General features: G+C 42.7%; 1 protein-coding gene across 1 annotated transcript; it reads left to right on the top strand.

The window, feature by feature from the left end:
- Positions 1 to 1,698: 1,698 nt before the first annotated feature.
- LOC128561798 (mRNA turnover protein 4 homolog) lies at positions 1,699 to 2,783 on the top strand. Its single transcript, XM_053556390.1, has one exon. It carries the CDS (start codon positions 1,901 to 1,903, stop codon positions 2,618 to 2,620), a length of 720 nt encoding a protein of 239 aa, XP_053412365.1. The 5' UTR covers positions 1,699 to 1,900; the 3' UTR covers positions 2,621 to 2,783.
- Positions 2,784 to 16,095: the final 13,312 nt, after the last annotated feature.

The following is a 16,095-nucleotide window of genomic DNA, read 5'->3' as shown; positions in this document are numbered from 1 at the left end:
CTTCAACTTTTCAGTGTGTCTTTGTTAGTTAAAAAATCCAATCTGATTTTTTAGTTATAAGTTTAACCTCTGTTAGTTTAAAGACCCAATCTGATTATATCTGCCTTTTAAAATAAATTTAATACATTTAAATTTGTTGCACTTACTGATTTTTTTATTTATGTCTACCATATCTTGTCTATTTTATCTTTAAAATCATTTTTCTTCATTTTTTCCTCTTCTCCAGACCGAAAATGTTGGGTTGATAAGGTTTGCTATATTTTCCCTTCCTTTATCTTTCCACTGATTTGTATTCTAGATTTGTATTGCTTGAACTTTTAATATTATAAAAATCATAATGATATATATATAGTTATATATCATTAACTATATCCATTTTTTTCTGTGAATGTTGAAAGTTATTCAATAGTCCATGAAACTCTAGGATTTGAAAAAGATCTCACTATGATTTATACACAGTTACACTTTTCCCCACCTCTCATCCATTCAGAGTATTGTGGACCTGAGTTTTTATTTCTAACAAAAAAAAATTCTATGGTTTAATATATGTTATAAGCTCCCAAATAGAATTTTCAGCTGGAGCAAGACCCCACTTTTATAATTATGGATTATATGTATGTAATTATAATCCATATAATAATAGCACAGGGCAGGGTGTGCACCTACATTGAAACAAAGTTCTTACATTTTAGCAGAATTAGGTCAGTATTAACCTGAAGATCATTAGAAGGTAAAGACCATATTATAATCACTACAGCAACCATCAGAATAAGAAAAAAACTCAAAAAAGCCTAATTTTAATATTGGTAAAATATCTCTATAGACATTTCTCCAAAAGTATACAAATGACCTATAAGCACGTGAAAAGTTATTCCACATCATTATCATTAGGGAAATGCAAATCAAAACCATAATGTGATACTATCTTACTCCCACTAAAATGAATGCAATTTTTTTTTTTTTTTTTGAGACAAGGTCTCACTGTGTTGCCCTGGGTAGAGTGCAGTGGCATCATAGCTCACAGCAACCTCAAACTCTTGGGTTCAAGTGATCTTCTTGCCTCAGCCTCCCGAGTAGCTGTGACTATAGGTACCTACCCTAATGCCTGCCTAGTTTTTCTATTTTTAGTAGAGACGGGGTGTCCCTCCTGCACAGGCTGGTCTCAAACTCCTGAGCTCAAGCAATCCACCTGCCTCAGCCTCCCTGAGTGCTAGGTTACAGGTGTGAGCCACTGCACCTGGCTTTGGGTATAATTTTAAAAGACATAATAACAAGGGCTGGTAAGAATGTTCCAAAATTGCAGCATACATTGCTGGTGAGAATGAGAAAGGGGAAAGCCACTTTGAAAAACAGACTGGAAGTTCCTCAAATGATTAAACACACAGAGAATTGACTCAATAATTCTACCCCTGCGTACACACCCAAAACAAATGAAAATCCATGTTCACACAAAGACTTGTACACAAATGTTCATAGAATCATTATTTAGAATAGCCAAAATATGGGAACAACTAAAATATTTATCAACTGATTTTTTAAGAGGCATATCCCTACAGTGGAATGTCAGCCATAAAAAGGAATGAAGTACTGATCCACGCTACAATGTGGATGAACTTTGAAAACATTATGCTGAGTAAAAGAAGCAAGCCACAGGTGCAGGGAGCTGGGGGGGGGGGGGAGAGGGGGGCCGCTGGAGTTTCAGAGGCCACTTGGACGCGTGGGAAGTCGCCTTGCAGACAAGGAAGAAAGTGTAATCGGCGGCCCAGCAGAGAGAGACGGGCTGCCCTACAGATTGGGTCAGGCACACGCGAGGGCAGTCCCAGAGGGCCGTCCCACAGGCCCCCGCGCGGCAGGGGCCTAACGGGGCGCCCCGCCTTCCGCAGCACGTGTCTTCAGCGCGATGCCCAAATCTAAGCGTGACAAGAAAGTTTCCTTAACCAGAACTGCCAAGAAAGGCTTGGAACTGAAACAGAACCTGATAGAAGAGCTTGGGAAATGTGTGGACACCTACAAGTACCTTTTTATCTTCTCTGTGGCCAACATGAGGAACAGCAAGCTGAAAGACATCCGGAATGCCTGGAAGCACAGCCGGATGTTCTTTGGCAAAAACAAAGTGATGATGGTGGCCTTGGGTCGGAGCCCATCTGATGAGTACAAAGACAACCTGCATCAGGTCAGCAAGAAGTTAAGGGGTGAAGTTGGTCTCCTTTTCACCAATCGCTCGAAGGAAGAAGTGAATGAGTGGTTCACAAAATACACTGAAATGGACTATGCCCGAGCTGGTAACAAAGCCTCTTTCACTGTGAGCCTGGATCCGGGGCCCCTGGAGCAGTTCCCCCACTCCATGGAGCCACAGCTGAGGCAGCTGGGCCTGCCTACTGCCCTCAAGAGAGGTGTGGTGACCCTGCTGTCTGACTATGAGGTGTGCAAGGAGGGCGACGTGCTGACCCCAGAGCAGGCCCGTGTCCTGAAGCTTTTTGGGTATGAGATGGCTGAATTCAAGGTGACCATCAAATACATGTGGGATGCAGAGTCGGGAAGGTTCCGACAGATGGGAGATGACTTGCCAGAGAGTGCATCTGAGTCAGCAGAAGAATCAGAGTCAGACAAGGAGGACTGATGGGCTGTCAGGACTAATGGCCTTCTTGCACTGTGTGGATTGCGCTGGGCCACACAGGACTTCCACTGCCCCTCCGGAGGGGGCAGCTCTTTATTTGGCTGTGGATGAAGAAGGGAGGGTAATGGGCACTGACTCTTCCTATACAGAATAAAACTACACAGGGTGTCAGAAAAAAAAAAAAGAAGAAGAAGCAAGCCACAAAAGGCCATCATGTTGTACGTCCATATATTTAAAGTATCCAGAATAGGCAAATCCTGGCATTAGAACTGGATTAGTGTTTGCCAACACCCAGGTCTCTCTGCAGCTCTCTTGTCTGCACTTGGAAGAGCTTTCTCCTTCAAGTTTATCTGGGGAGCAGTTGCCAGAGTCTGGCAATGACTGAGGAGTGACGGACTTCTTTCAGCAGTAATGAAGATGTTCTCAAATTCATTATGGTGATGGATGCACCACTCTATGATTATACTAAAAAAAAATGAAGTATATACTTAAAACAGGCAAATTGTGTGGTATGTTGATTATATCTCAATAAAGCTGTTAAAAAATCAACAGAAGAACTTAAATTATGTACTAAAATATATCTGTTTCATGCAAACAAAAGCATGAGGCATGGAATAGCAGGGACAAACCTCAAAAACATTAGGATTAGTGAAAGAAGCCAGACAAAAAAGAATACATAATGTCTGATTCTATTTATACAAAATTTCTAGAAAAGGCAAAAATGTAGGAACAGAAAGCAGGGCAGTGTTTTTTCTGTGGCCTGGAAGGAAGCAAGGATTGACTCAAAACAGCTCTGAGAGACTGTCGGGTTGGTGTACAATTATATGAATTTACAAAAATTCATTGAACTGTGAATGAGTTTTGTGGTATGTAATTTATACCTTAATAAATCTGTTTTAAAGAAAAAATAAAATGTCTTTCAATTTTTCCACTCAATGTTTACTCACATATTATTTCAGTTACTGTGGTTATCATTTTATCTTGTCAATTTTTAGATTAACTTTACTTCCAGCTGGACACATCTTTTAATAATTCTTTTGGTAAGGCTGGGTGCAATGGCTCACACCTATACTTCTAGCTGTCTGAAAGGCTGAGGCAGGTAGATTGCTTGAGTTCAGGAATTCAAAACCAGCCTGAGCAAGAGTGAGACACCTTCTCTACTAAAATATAGAAAAGTTAGCTGGGCATTGTGGTGGGGGCGTGGAGTCTCAGCTACTTGGGAGGCTGAGGCAAGAGGATCTCTTGAACCCAAGAGTTTAAGATTGCTGTAAGCTATCAGCACTCTACTGAGTATGACAAAGTAAAACTTTGTCTCAATAATAATAATAATAATAATTCTTTTGGTGAAAGACTATATTAAACTATATATTAATATTAAACTATATATTAGTTTTTGTATATCTGAAGAATCCACATTTTGCTCTTACTCTTTTTGATGGCTGAGCTGAGTATTTAAAATTATGGATTTCATGTAAAATATTTTTGTCTTACTCTTACCCCACTGGGGCCAAACTCCTGGCTGACTGTGCCTGCTCCTAGGAGTCAAGTCTGACAGACCTGTGGTCCCTCTCCTGCCATCCTTCTGCACCTCTATTCCATTTTCTTTGCCCCTAGCATGTCTTTGCACTTGGATATGGCCTCCAAACTCTTGCCTTCATTGGGATGTATTCACAACCATGAATGGGTAGCCAAGGTTCACCACACACATCAGGAAAGCCTCTCACAAGAAAGAGATCAAAGAAACAAAAGGAGACAAAACAATAAAGAAAGCAGGAAAACATGAAAACAAAATAAGACACTCTTATGAATATTTTCAGGGAGTTGATAGAAAATGGTACATCCATTAAGCTTACAGAGGATTTTTTGAAGGAACAAAGAATAAGAAAGCAATCTTGGGGATTAAAAAGATAATCACAGTAATAAAATTGTAATAGAAAATTTAAAAGGTAGAATGGAGAACATCTCCTAGAAAGAACACAGACCAAAGAGATGGATCGTAGAAGAGAAAATATAAGAAAAATTAGGGAATAAATTTAAGAGGGCCAATATCTTACAAGTAGGAGTTCTAGAAAGAAAAAATAGAGAAAAAGGAAGGAAGAAAATTAACAACAACTTTTTTTTGGCCGGGTCTGGGTTTGAACCCGCCACCTCCGGCCACAGGTGCCACCCCTAACAAAGAATTTTTTTGTCCTAGTAAGGAGAGACCTAAGTCTTCAGATTAAAAGTCTCACTGCAGGCCCAAGTGCAATGAATGAAAAAATCCTTATCAACACCTATCTTTGGAGAAATGTTAAAATATCATACATAAAGATAGTGCCTAACAGCATCCCAAGATTCAACATAAATAAACTGCTTATGCACCAGGAATCAGGAATGAGAGCAGCACTGGTCTTCTAGCATCTCTGGGGGCTGCATTTTCAACTTTTAATTCTATGCCCAGCCACACTAAAAATGAAGCATAAAGACAGAGCAAAATTATTCTGAGATACACAAAGTCTTTAAAAATGTATCTGCCTTGCACATTCTCAGGAAGCTACTGGAGGATGATACCACTTACAAAATACAGTAAGATGAATAAGTAAACCACTAATGAAAGACACAGGAGAACAAACGCAGATGAACAGCAAAGGAAACTCCAGATGGCAGCTGTGCCTCAGGCCTACGAGCAAGCGGCCAGGCTGGGCAGAACAGCAGAGGGCTGCCGGAGGGAGGTCTTGGGGGAACAGTGAGCCTGGCAGAGCATTTGAACATTTGGGAAAATGATTGATAAGCACATAAAAGACCTATTGGAGAATTAGGAAACGCATAGCAAACTAAACAGGTGGAAAAAATGGGGTAATTACTAACACCAGGAAACTATGAATAATTAAGGACAAAGGATAAGCAATATGAATGCCATCTGAGCCAACCATAAAAATGGCATGATCATCTTAGCATGAACACAGAAGGCTTCTGTTGGGTTTGAGACAGAGGCTCACTCTGTCGCCCTAGGTAGAGTGCTATATAGCTAACTGAAAATTGCATCAGTCTCCCAAGTAGCTGGGAGCTGCTGCGATGCTAGTTTTTCTATTTTTAGTAGACACAGAATCTCACTCTAGCTAAGATTGGTCTTAAACTCCTGAGTTCAGGCATTTCACCTGCCTTGGCCTCCCAGAGTGCTGACCAGATTAAGCCTTGGCCTCCCAGCGTGAGCCATCGTGCCCCACCAAACATAGATTTAACTCAAAACTGTGATAGTTTTGGCAGAGCTTATCAGTTGCCTACCCATACATCCTCCCTATCTTCTATAGTGTTTAAATCCCAATTTTACTTACTTATTGATTTTATTTAGATAAAATGCTCCATGCTAAAAATGCCACGTTTCAGCCTCATTGGTACTTAAGTAGACCAGGTTCTGCCAGTGAGATGTGGGCGGGCATGTTGTTTAGGACCACTGGGAAGGCCCCCTCCAGGGCCTGGTTTTGCTGGGAGATGAACTGCCTTTCCCCTTACCTCCTGTCCCAGATCTGCACAAATATACACTGGCCCTGCTTAGGGGAAAAGTATCATTCCCTATCCTGTTGACTCAGGCTTGGCCATGTGATTCACTTTGTATAATGAAATATGAGCAAAAATGATACAAGTCACCTTCAAGTAGAAGCATCAAGAGCCGGTATACTTGCTTTGCCTGTCTGCCATGATGATGTACAATTGTCCCTGAGAGAAATTATTCCCTCACCCTGGGTCCCAGGGGGAAGACCAAAAAGTGCAGCAGCCAACCAGCAATGGGCATGCCATGTGAGAGATCACCTCGTGTTGCTAGGCAGAGATTCAGGAGCTGTTCATTACTGCAGTGTAGCCTAGCTTATCCTAGCTAACACAGCCCCTTCCTCCTTCTTGTTCCCTGAAGATGGAAGCCAGAGTTAGGAAGAATAGGAAAGCCTCCTTCCAGGAGCCTGAAGATCCCACCACACCAGCCCTGAAAGGCCTACTTCCCAACTTCTTTTGCTCAAGACAGAAGCAAGTTCTATTTAAATCACTGTTATTTTGAGTATCCTGTTATGCAACTGAATCTTATCTTCACTGATAAAATAACTCTACTGAGAAGATGGTGGGATTTACGTGGGGACAAGATGAAGGGAGGCACATCCTCAGTAATAATGAGAAGTCACCAGATAGTGTCAAAATAGATAAATGAAAAATAGCAGCATCAACCTACGACTTAGAAGGCTGGAAGTGAAAACAGCTAAATGAGTTTGAAGTGATTGGCTCAGAGGACAGAACCTGGGGAACAGGGGCTGCTACATTTTGTTGATGTGCTTTAGTTTGGTAACAATCAAAATTAAGTACTTTTTTAAAAGGAGCAAATCAAGCACAAAACCTCTTCTTTAGGAACACACATCCGGGAACCTCAGCACTTGACATCTGGGCATGAAAGGCTGAGCCTGATCTCCCTTGACTTAGGGCAAATCCTCTCAGTTCCTGTCTTTGCTATGCCCGGACTATTCCCTGACATGCATAATGGCAGGTTAGAATGACCCAGTCCCTGTTCTCAGAACTGTGATGTCTTTAAGGACTGCCTCGTTTAACTATATCCACTACAGGTTAACACTCAGTACAACATAATAGCTGAACCTGGGGCAAGTACTAGAAACAAAGCAACCAGCAGGTGCCGTTGCCTTATGGAAGTTCTCTGGGTTTTCTTTTCATTCTCTTCTGCCCCTGGAAAGTCCAGAGGTAAGAAAAAAATCAGTGTATCTTTCCCTGTTATAAATCCAACACATACTTAGTGAGCACCCTGAAGTTAAAATAGAAGAAGAAAAGGTTCCTTCTTTCACAGAGCTTAGAGTCTAGAGAATTACAAAGACCACTCAAGGGGCAGTAATCAGCATTTTTGACAATGTGATAGATTATTGGTTGGGAAGAAGCACAAGCTGCTGTAGACGATCATGATGGTCTTCTTAAGGTTTCCTGAAGGTGGTGAGCTTTTAGGTAATATTTAAAGCAAGAGAGAATAGCACCAGTGGGGCTGGTTGTGCTCCTGAAAAGAGGAAGTGGGAATCTGGGGGCCTCTAGAGGTTCTTTAGATTAAGAAAAGGGAGCTGAGAGGAAACAGAGGGACAGAGAAGTCTAGGCCACTGAACAAGGTGCTTTTCAGCTGGTTTAAGATAGTGAAAAAAAGATCTTGGTCTTCGACCCATGTATTATGGAGGAAATTTAAAGGAGCATAGCCCTGCTGGTCTGAGTCCTCCTCCCTGGAATGTTCTAAGCCTGAGACTTTCCCACTTTTTTCTTTTATTTCCCCTCCAAGTCCCTCAGAGTCTGTGATTCTATTATTGCTTACAGATGTGTGGTTAGTATGTGGGAAGGATATTGACTCTGTCTGGGCACGAGAGAGTGGGTGGAACCAAGAAGATGTTGATCCAAGGATTGAGGCAAGAAAACAATATCTAGAAGAAGTCTGAAGAATGCTCCAAATCATGCCAAGATTCCTTAGAAATTCGAGACTTTACTCTTCAGCTCTGCAATTTTATACCTCCCCTTGGGCCTAGTAGTAGAGAGGGAGATGTTTGTGGAAGAAAGAATCTGTAAAGCCTGGGTTTGCAGAGGACAAGCACTGCCCCACCTCCGGCCTACCACGCTGGCCTCCTGGATGCTAACTTATGTTTGAACTCTTCATTAAGCCCAAGAGCTGCAGTGAGAGAAAGAGAGCCAGAGAATCTACCCCACTCGCCCGCCCCTTTCTTTTCTATAGGTGGCCTCCCCCAATCCCGCTTGTCTCTGGTTCTGCCTTCCTCCTCTCCTAGCAGGTTCTGAAGAACAGTCAACATAGCTCTTACCCATATCCAACAGCTGGTGCTTAAGAACTACTCAACACATGTGTGTGAATCCATGCAAGTCATGTTCCCTCCCAGTGGGGACTGAAATTCAAATGGGATCATCAGCAACTTTCAGGTTCCTTCCTGAGGAAATGGGACAAAGGAAGAATTGGGCCAAAAAGCACGTACAGGTCTCAAGAACCTGCTTCATAAAGCTCCCCGAGGTTTGCAATCCCAGTGCTGCTTTCAGAATGTCAGTGTGTTGACAGCATAAGCTCTCACACAGGACACAGAGAATATGACTGTACTAGTTAAACTGGGGACACAGCCTTCATTCTCAGACCTTTGCCAACACCCAGGCCTCTCTGCAGCTCTCTTGTCCACACGCTGAAGAGCTTTGTTCATCAAGTTTGTTAGAAGATACACTATTGAAACTCAAGAACGCTGTTGTCTGGCAGTGTTTCAACCTATTTGATGGCCACATTTTTTGTGTGTGTGTGTGTATGGTTTTTGACAGGGGCTGGGCTTGAACCTGCCACCTCCAGCATATGGGACCAACGCATTTTTTTTTAACTCTAGGATCCTTCCTTTGAATTTCCATTTTCTTAAACTTTTCTCTCAGAGATCTCACAGAGAAATTAGACCAAGCATCTGTCCTTATTTGTTACAATAGAACCAACCATTCATTGCTCCTCCCCAACAACAACACAATTTCTCTAATTCAAATTATATTATCCAGAGTCTTGGAAGTACTGTGATATGTTCCCTTAGGGTCCCTTCCTTATGCAGATGTGGAATAATATTTTCCAAAAATGGATACAGCAATATTTTCAGTCTCACATTCTTCCAGAACTTTACCTCTCACCATCAAGAGGCAAATGCTCCCATGAGCACAGGTGGGACTTTATGACTGCTTCAATGAATGTAAGGTGGTAGAAATAATGATGCAATCTTTGGGAGGCCAGGTCATAGAAGGAGATATGGTTTCCGGCTGGCTCCTTCTCTTGGAACACTTGTCTTCAGAACCCACCCACAATGCTGCAAGATTGCAGGAAGGAAGCCCTCACAGAGAACCCACAGAAAAAGTCCACATGGAGGAGAACTAAGACCTTAGCCAATAGCCAGCCTTTACCGCTATATATGAGTGAAACGGTCTTAGCCTTTGAATCTTCTAGATGAGGCCCCAGAAATCACTGTGGAGCAGAGACGAGTTGTCTCTGCTGCACCATGACCAAATTCTTGACACAGGGAATCTATGAACATAACAAATGGACATTACTACCTCTCAACTTTGGGGGAATTTGTTAGATAATCATAGTAACTAGGACAGTGAACCAAGCAGAAAACGTTATTGAAACTTTCCAGATCCTTTCATCACGAGCTGTAGATTTCCTTCTTGTATGTGTGGCCCTGTAGCAAGGCATGGATACTGTACCAGTAACCAAGAGTATGGCTCTGCTGCCACAGCCAGCTCAGACATGAGGCAAGCGAAGACATAAAGAATGGGCGAAGACTTGCAGAAGCCTAAGAATAACTGGGAATTGACAATACAATGCATAAACTATGCCTTGCCCAACACTGACTGCTGTGGTTTGAATGGCTCCTTTAAAATGTGTATTGAAATTTAGTTGCCATTGTAACAATATTGGGAGGCAGGGCCTTTAAAAGGTGATTAGGCCATAAAGGCTCAGAGTGGATTAATGCTGTTATCATAGGACTGGGTTAGTTATCTCAGGAGTGGGCTGCTGATGAAAAGGAAAAATTCGTTTTTTACTTTGTCTCTCACCATGTGCTGCCTTCTGCCATGAGATGACCTTTGCCAGATGCCAATATCATGCTCCTGGACTTCCCAGCCTCCAGAACCACAAGCTAAATAAACTTCTTCTCTTTATAAAGTACCCAGTCTAGGGTATTCAGCTATAGCAGCAGAAAACAGACTAAGACACAGACCACATCTAACCTTGATGTTGTGTTTGCTAGAACTCTGTTTTTGGCATTGGTATTTATAGCCACACACACACACACACACACACACACACACACACACACACTTTCTTAAAGAAAGAAGAGAAGGTATGTGGGGGGTGAGGGGTTTGAGTCAGTCCACATCCCTGAAGTTTATCACCTCCAGCTTTCTGGCTTCCTTTGCAGCCTCTTCCCAGCTCTCACATATCTAGTCCTAAAGCTTGGTTTGGTAAAAACCAAATTTCTAGAGTCTAATGAGCTGAATACCAAATATTCATGGCAGCATCAGCACCCCCCCCAAAAAAAATAATCCCAAATCATCATGGTTGTCATCAACATTGTTATTATCATAATCTGTCCGGTGACCAGATGATGCTTAATATTATGAAAGTGTAACTACAAACAACTTCAGAATGCTCTGCTGTTTTTGGTAATTTGTGGCCATCTCGCCCTGGGTTTACCTTAGAGCAGAGACGGAGACAAGGCTCTGTGTACAGGTAGTGAGAGGGGATGCTGGGGAGACAGAGTGAGGGAGAGAAAAGAATGAGACCCAGAGAAGGGACAACCAATACTGTACAAGGGAGCATTTTCAAGGTTGCTATTCTGGATGGTCAGGCTTGATCCCAGAGGACTTCCTGAGAAACAGGTGGAATCTCCGCTGTGGGAGAACATTGGCTCAGATAGTCACTGGGCGTTTCTTGTGGTAGATATCTTTCAAACACTCATTTAGTCATCGCAACACCGAGTGGTTGGTTTTAATAACTCCCATTTTTTAGATGAGAAAGCTGAGGCTTGAAAAGCTGAAACTACTGAACGCCACAGAGCCAGGCAGTGGTGGAGCCCCCACCCCAACCTATAAAATCCTCTGCTGCTTTACAACAGCACCTGCTGTGCAAAGGGGGCAGAGAGTTCCTCTGGGTTTTCTCAGAAGCTCTTAGAAAGTCAAAAATATTCTTTTTGGCCTCAAACCAAAATGCCTCTGAGGAAAAAGTTGCAAATGTACAACAGAGAATTGTCTGAAAAACTTAGACCCCGTGTTCCCAGCTGAAAGCCCTCTGAGAAGAAACACTCCCTGGAGCTCCTGATAAGCTGCTCGAGCCCGTATCATTTGTGTGGCTATGCAGCTGACAAGACTTCGCAGCAAAACCACAGACTCATGGCAAACCAAAGAGTGAAGAATTAAACTGAGGTGGAGGTCTTTTAAAGAGGCTCTGGAAGACAGCCAAGTTCCTCCCAGCCAGGGCTGTCACCTTGCTTCCTCAGTCAGAGTCCTATTCTTAGTTCGAGATATCTCAGTTGTCACGGAAGAGAACTCTCCACTGGCTGCATAATTACAGGAGCCCAGAATAGCACATGTGAAGGGGGGACGGACAAGCCAGCAGGCACTGCTGAATTGTTAAGCGAGGCAGGGTTGGATAGGAGGGAGTCTTCACAGAATACTGAGGATCCAGGAGGCTGCCTGTAACATGACCTTCTTTTTTGCTTAGGGAAGAGGCCAGAATAGCTGGTTTTGTTGCAAGGACAACACTTTAGGGGAGGAAAGGCAAGTTCAAAACCAAAAAAACATGTCTTCATCCATCTATTCCATGTTATTCACTTGCTGGATTTAAAAAGTAGAAGTAACTCTATTGTGGTTATAAAATTAATGCATTCTCATTGTTAAAATGCAGGCAAAGTATAGAAAAGAAAGTAAAACTCTCTAGTAACTCCATGATCTAAAGCTCCTAGATACAAATACTCTTCACTTTTTGGTGTTTTTCTGTACACAACAACTGGTATTTTCTATACAGATCTCTCTCCTGTTCTTCTAGGAAAAGTTTCCCCAGGTTTCCTTTAGGAAATGACCTTCCCGCTGCATTCTCAGCTTGCTCTCAGCTACATTGTTGGGTCCTCGATGGCTTAAAGCTAATCATCATAGCCCATCACCCTGGCCAAAAGAATTTGGTTCAGGACCTGACACATGACCCACGTCAGAGCAATCAGAGTGAAATTTGTGTCTGTTTCTGGGACATTGAAACAAAGATACTCCCTACCCACTCCTGGACGTGAAGGAGGAAACAGCCCCAGGAACTGTTGGCAACCACCTTGGCATCACAAGAGATGAAGCAACTCCATAACCTGCAGTAGAGAAAGATGGAAAGAAGTCAGGCCCTCTGGGACATTTTTGAGCCCTGGGAAGACTTCTTACCTTTTCAGATTCATGGTCAGGAACTTGTTTTATTATTAAATCAACTTTGAATCAGGTTTTCAGGTTTTTAAAAGCCCTCTAAACCTGTAGTCTCCAGACTCTTGACCATGGACTGGGGTCCAAAGTGTGTTAGGAACCAGACTACACTGCAGGATTCTCACGGTGGGGGAGCCAGGGAAGCTTTGCCTGTATTTACAGCTGCTCCCCATCCCTCGCATCACCGCCTGAGCTCCACCTCCTATCGGATCAGCTGCAGCGTTAGATTTTCACAGGAGTGTGGGCCCTACTGTGACTGCTTAATGCAGGCGTCCTCAAACTTTTTAAACAGGGGGCCAGTTCACTGTCCCTCAGACCATTGGAGGGCCGGACTATAGTTTAAAAAAAAAAAAACAACTATAAACAAATTCCTATGCACACTGCACATATCTTATTTTGAAGTAAAAAAACAAAACATGAACAAATACAGGGCGGCACCTGTGGCTCAGTTGGGAGGGCGCCAGCCCCATATACCGAGGGTGGTGGGTTCAAACCCGGTCCCAGCCAAACTGCAACAAAAAAATAGCCAGGTGTTGTGGCGGGCGCCTGTAGTCCCAGCTACTTGGGAGGCTGAGGCAAGAGAATCGCGTAAGCCCAGGAGTTGGAGGTTGCTGTGAGCTGTGTGATGACGACACTCTACTGAGGGCCATAAAGTGAGACTCTGTCTCTACAAAAAAAAAAAAAAATGAACAAATACAATCACACCACCTCATGTGGCCCACGGGCCACAGTTTGAGGACCCCTGGCTTAATGCGTATAGGGTTTCCTCTGGAGGTGATGAAAATGTCTTGGAACTAGATAGAAGTGAAGGTTGCCCAACGTGGTGAATGTACCAAATACCACTGAATTTTATACTCCATGGATTAGCCCTAAAACTATGAATCCAAATTCCCAGACTTAGTGAAATTATGTATTAATGTGTAGATTTTTGTCTGGTAAAGATATAAATAATGTCTGTCTGATGGAAAAGATAACCTATAAAAGTTATCATTTATTGATCTAGATTAACCAGATTCATATTAATTCAGAATTCTAATCCTAATTTTCCTTAATTAAATTGCTTACATTACCTCATTCACCCAGTCTTAACATCTTATTGGTTCCCTCTTTAAGTCATGTGAGAATAAAAATGTTATCCTTTTGGAAATTATACTTTAACATTACTCTGCCTTTTCCTGGTCAAATCAAGTTCTTAGCAGTTTTTCTTAACTTTACTAATGTTCTCCAGTTTATATCAGTGGTATCAGTGTTGAAGTTTAAACTGGGCACAATGTCAGGAAGTCACTATGCCATTGATTCCCTTTTGTGATAAAAGCAGACATTACATTTTGATTTATTTCTCCCTTCACTCATTCACTTCATTTTTCCAGGAAGCATTTCTGGAATATACGTAGGGCACTGATGAGAATACAAAGATGCATACAGATTACCCCTACACACACACACACTCCTTAGTGGAACTTAGAAATGACTGGGTCACAAATCTGTGCATTGGTAAGAAGAAGGCCAGAAGCTATAGATGGAGGGTTATGGGAGCTTGGTGAAGTGCTAGTGACAAATTTGACTGGGGGCATGGGAGCAGTCTTGACAGAGAAGGTGACATTGTAACTGGACCTGGAAGAACAAGTAGTGTTTTGAATGATGGTAAAGAAAAGGGAAGGATAGCCCCAGCGGAGGGAACAGCAGAGAATCTAAGAGTGTATTGGGGATAAGTGCTCCCACGTAATTGAAACATTCATGAGTTTGCAGAAGAAAGCTGCCTGGAAAAGAATATGGGGCATTTGGGGCTATTTTGTTATAGCAAACTACCCCAAAACTCAGTGGCTTAAAACAACCTTTGTTTAGTATTTCTCATACATCTGTGGGTCAGCTGATGTAGGTTGGACTCCGCTGGAGTGTTTCTGCTCCACCCCCCTCATCCTGCTCTAGGCACAGCGGGTTAGCCTGAGGACTGTCCTCCCAGGGGTGGCAGAGATGCAAGAGAAAAGGTCACGTGACCAGCAAGTCACATGACTAACCCAAAAGCCAAAGCCAAGGAGTGCGGAAATAGATCCACCTTTTATTTTATTTTATTTGGTTTTGTTTGTTTGTTTGTTTTAGTAGGCCTGGGCTGGGTTTGAACCCACCAGCCCTGGTGCATGTGGCCGGCACCCTACCCACTGAGCTATGGGCACCGTCCATATTCTGACCTTTTAGTGGGAGGAACTGTAAAGTCACATGGCAAGGGACATGGATATAGAAAGGGGTGAAGAATTAAGGGCCAATGATATAATCAATCCGTAGAAAATCTAATAGTAGAAAATCCTGAATGGCATAACAAAGAATCAAACTTGGTTCCAGACCAAGAGGAAGTCATCACTGTTTTTGAAGCAGGAGGAAGATGCTCTCAGATCTAAGTTAGAGAGATGATTCTGTCTGCTAGCTGGGTGCGGATTAGAGAGTTTACAACCATCTGATCTAGGGGAGTGGCTGTGGGAAAAGGGACACAGGGAGAAATTAAAAATAGTTACTGAGTAGAATAAAGTAGGTCGTCATTTGGAGTAAGAGTAAGAAAATCAAAGACTACTCAAATCGCTATTGTAAATTCGTATGGTGAAAACATTGGCAGTGATAATGCTACTTGCTACTTTTAATGAGCATTTCTTTGTGCCAGCTACCATGCCAAACATTTTATGAATACCATTTATTAAAGTGCCACAAAAAGCATAGGACACAGTGTTAGTTACAGTTTTCTATCCCTATTTTATGAATGAGAAAACTGAAGCTTAACACATTTGAGTAATTTGCCCAAACTTTTCTAGCTAGTAGCGACAGAGCTGGGGTTTGAATGAAAATCACCTGGATTTCTGAATCTGCGTGCATAGCCCCTTGTGGGCTGCCTCAGCAGGACGAGGATAGCAACCAGGGAACCAGCTTGGGGGAGGAACTAACACCTGATTAGGGTAGGAACTATGTTAGTAACTTTTATATTCTCGCTTCCCATAATACTTTCAAATAACAAAATCCAGTGTATCTCTGGGTGTAAAACAACATCTTGATATTTAAAAATACCTTAGGTTTGATTAAGGTACGCATTAGATTTGCCCAGAGAATTATATGCTTCATTTTGACTCACAGGTTCGCCGTCCAAGCTGCCTTATTGTCATTTCCAATTCCCCAGGCTTCTCATGAGATTGAGCAGTGTCTCCTACATGTATTCCTGATTTCTGTTTCCTACAAATGCTTTGGTGGGCTATTCTGGACTTCCCAAAGGAATTATCTGAGACTAGCAGGGAATTAAAGCAGCAAAGAAGGAGCATGTGGTGGGGGATTAGAGAAGCCAGGGGCGCACGGGAGGTGGGGGGTCAGGAGGGCCCGTGCCTGCCCAGTTCCAGCCTCCTCCTCCCTCCCCCTCACCCCCAGAGATACGGCCGGACACTGGGCCTCCCCTCTGAGTCTGCAGGTTCTGCATCCTTGCATTCGACCAACCTCAAACTGAAAATATTCAGGAA

Source organism: Nycticebus coucang, chromosome 2 (genome assembly GCF_027406575.1).
Source record: "Nycticebus coucang isolate mNycCou1 chromosome 2, mNycCou1.pri, whole genome shotgun sequence".
In the NCBI taxonomy this organism is placed as follows: domain Eukaryota; kingdom Metazoa; phylum Chordata; class Mammalia; order Primates; family Lorisidae; genus Nycticebus; species Nycticebus coucang.
This window is presented reverse-complemented; position numbering and strand designations above follow the sequence as displayed.

What these genes read in the sequence shown, in the direction of transcription:
- LOC128561798 (XM_053556390.1), top strand. Translation starts at nt 1,901, where the DNA reads ATGCCCAAATCTAAGCGTGACAAGAAAGTTTCCTTAACCAGAACTGCC.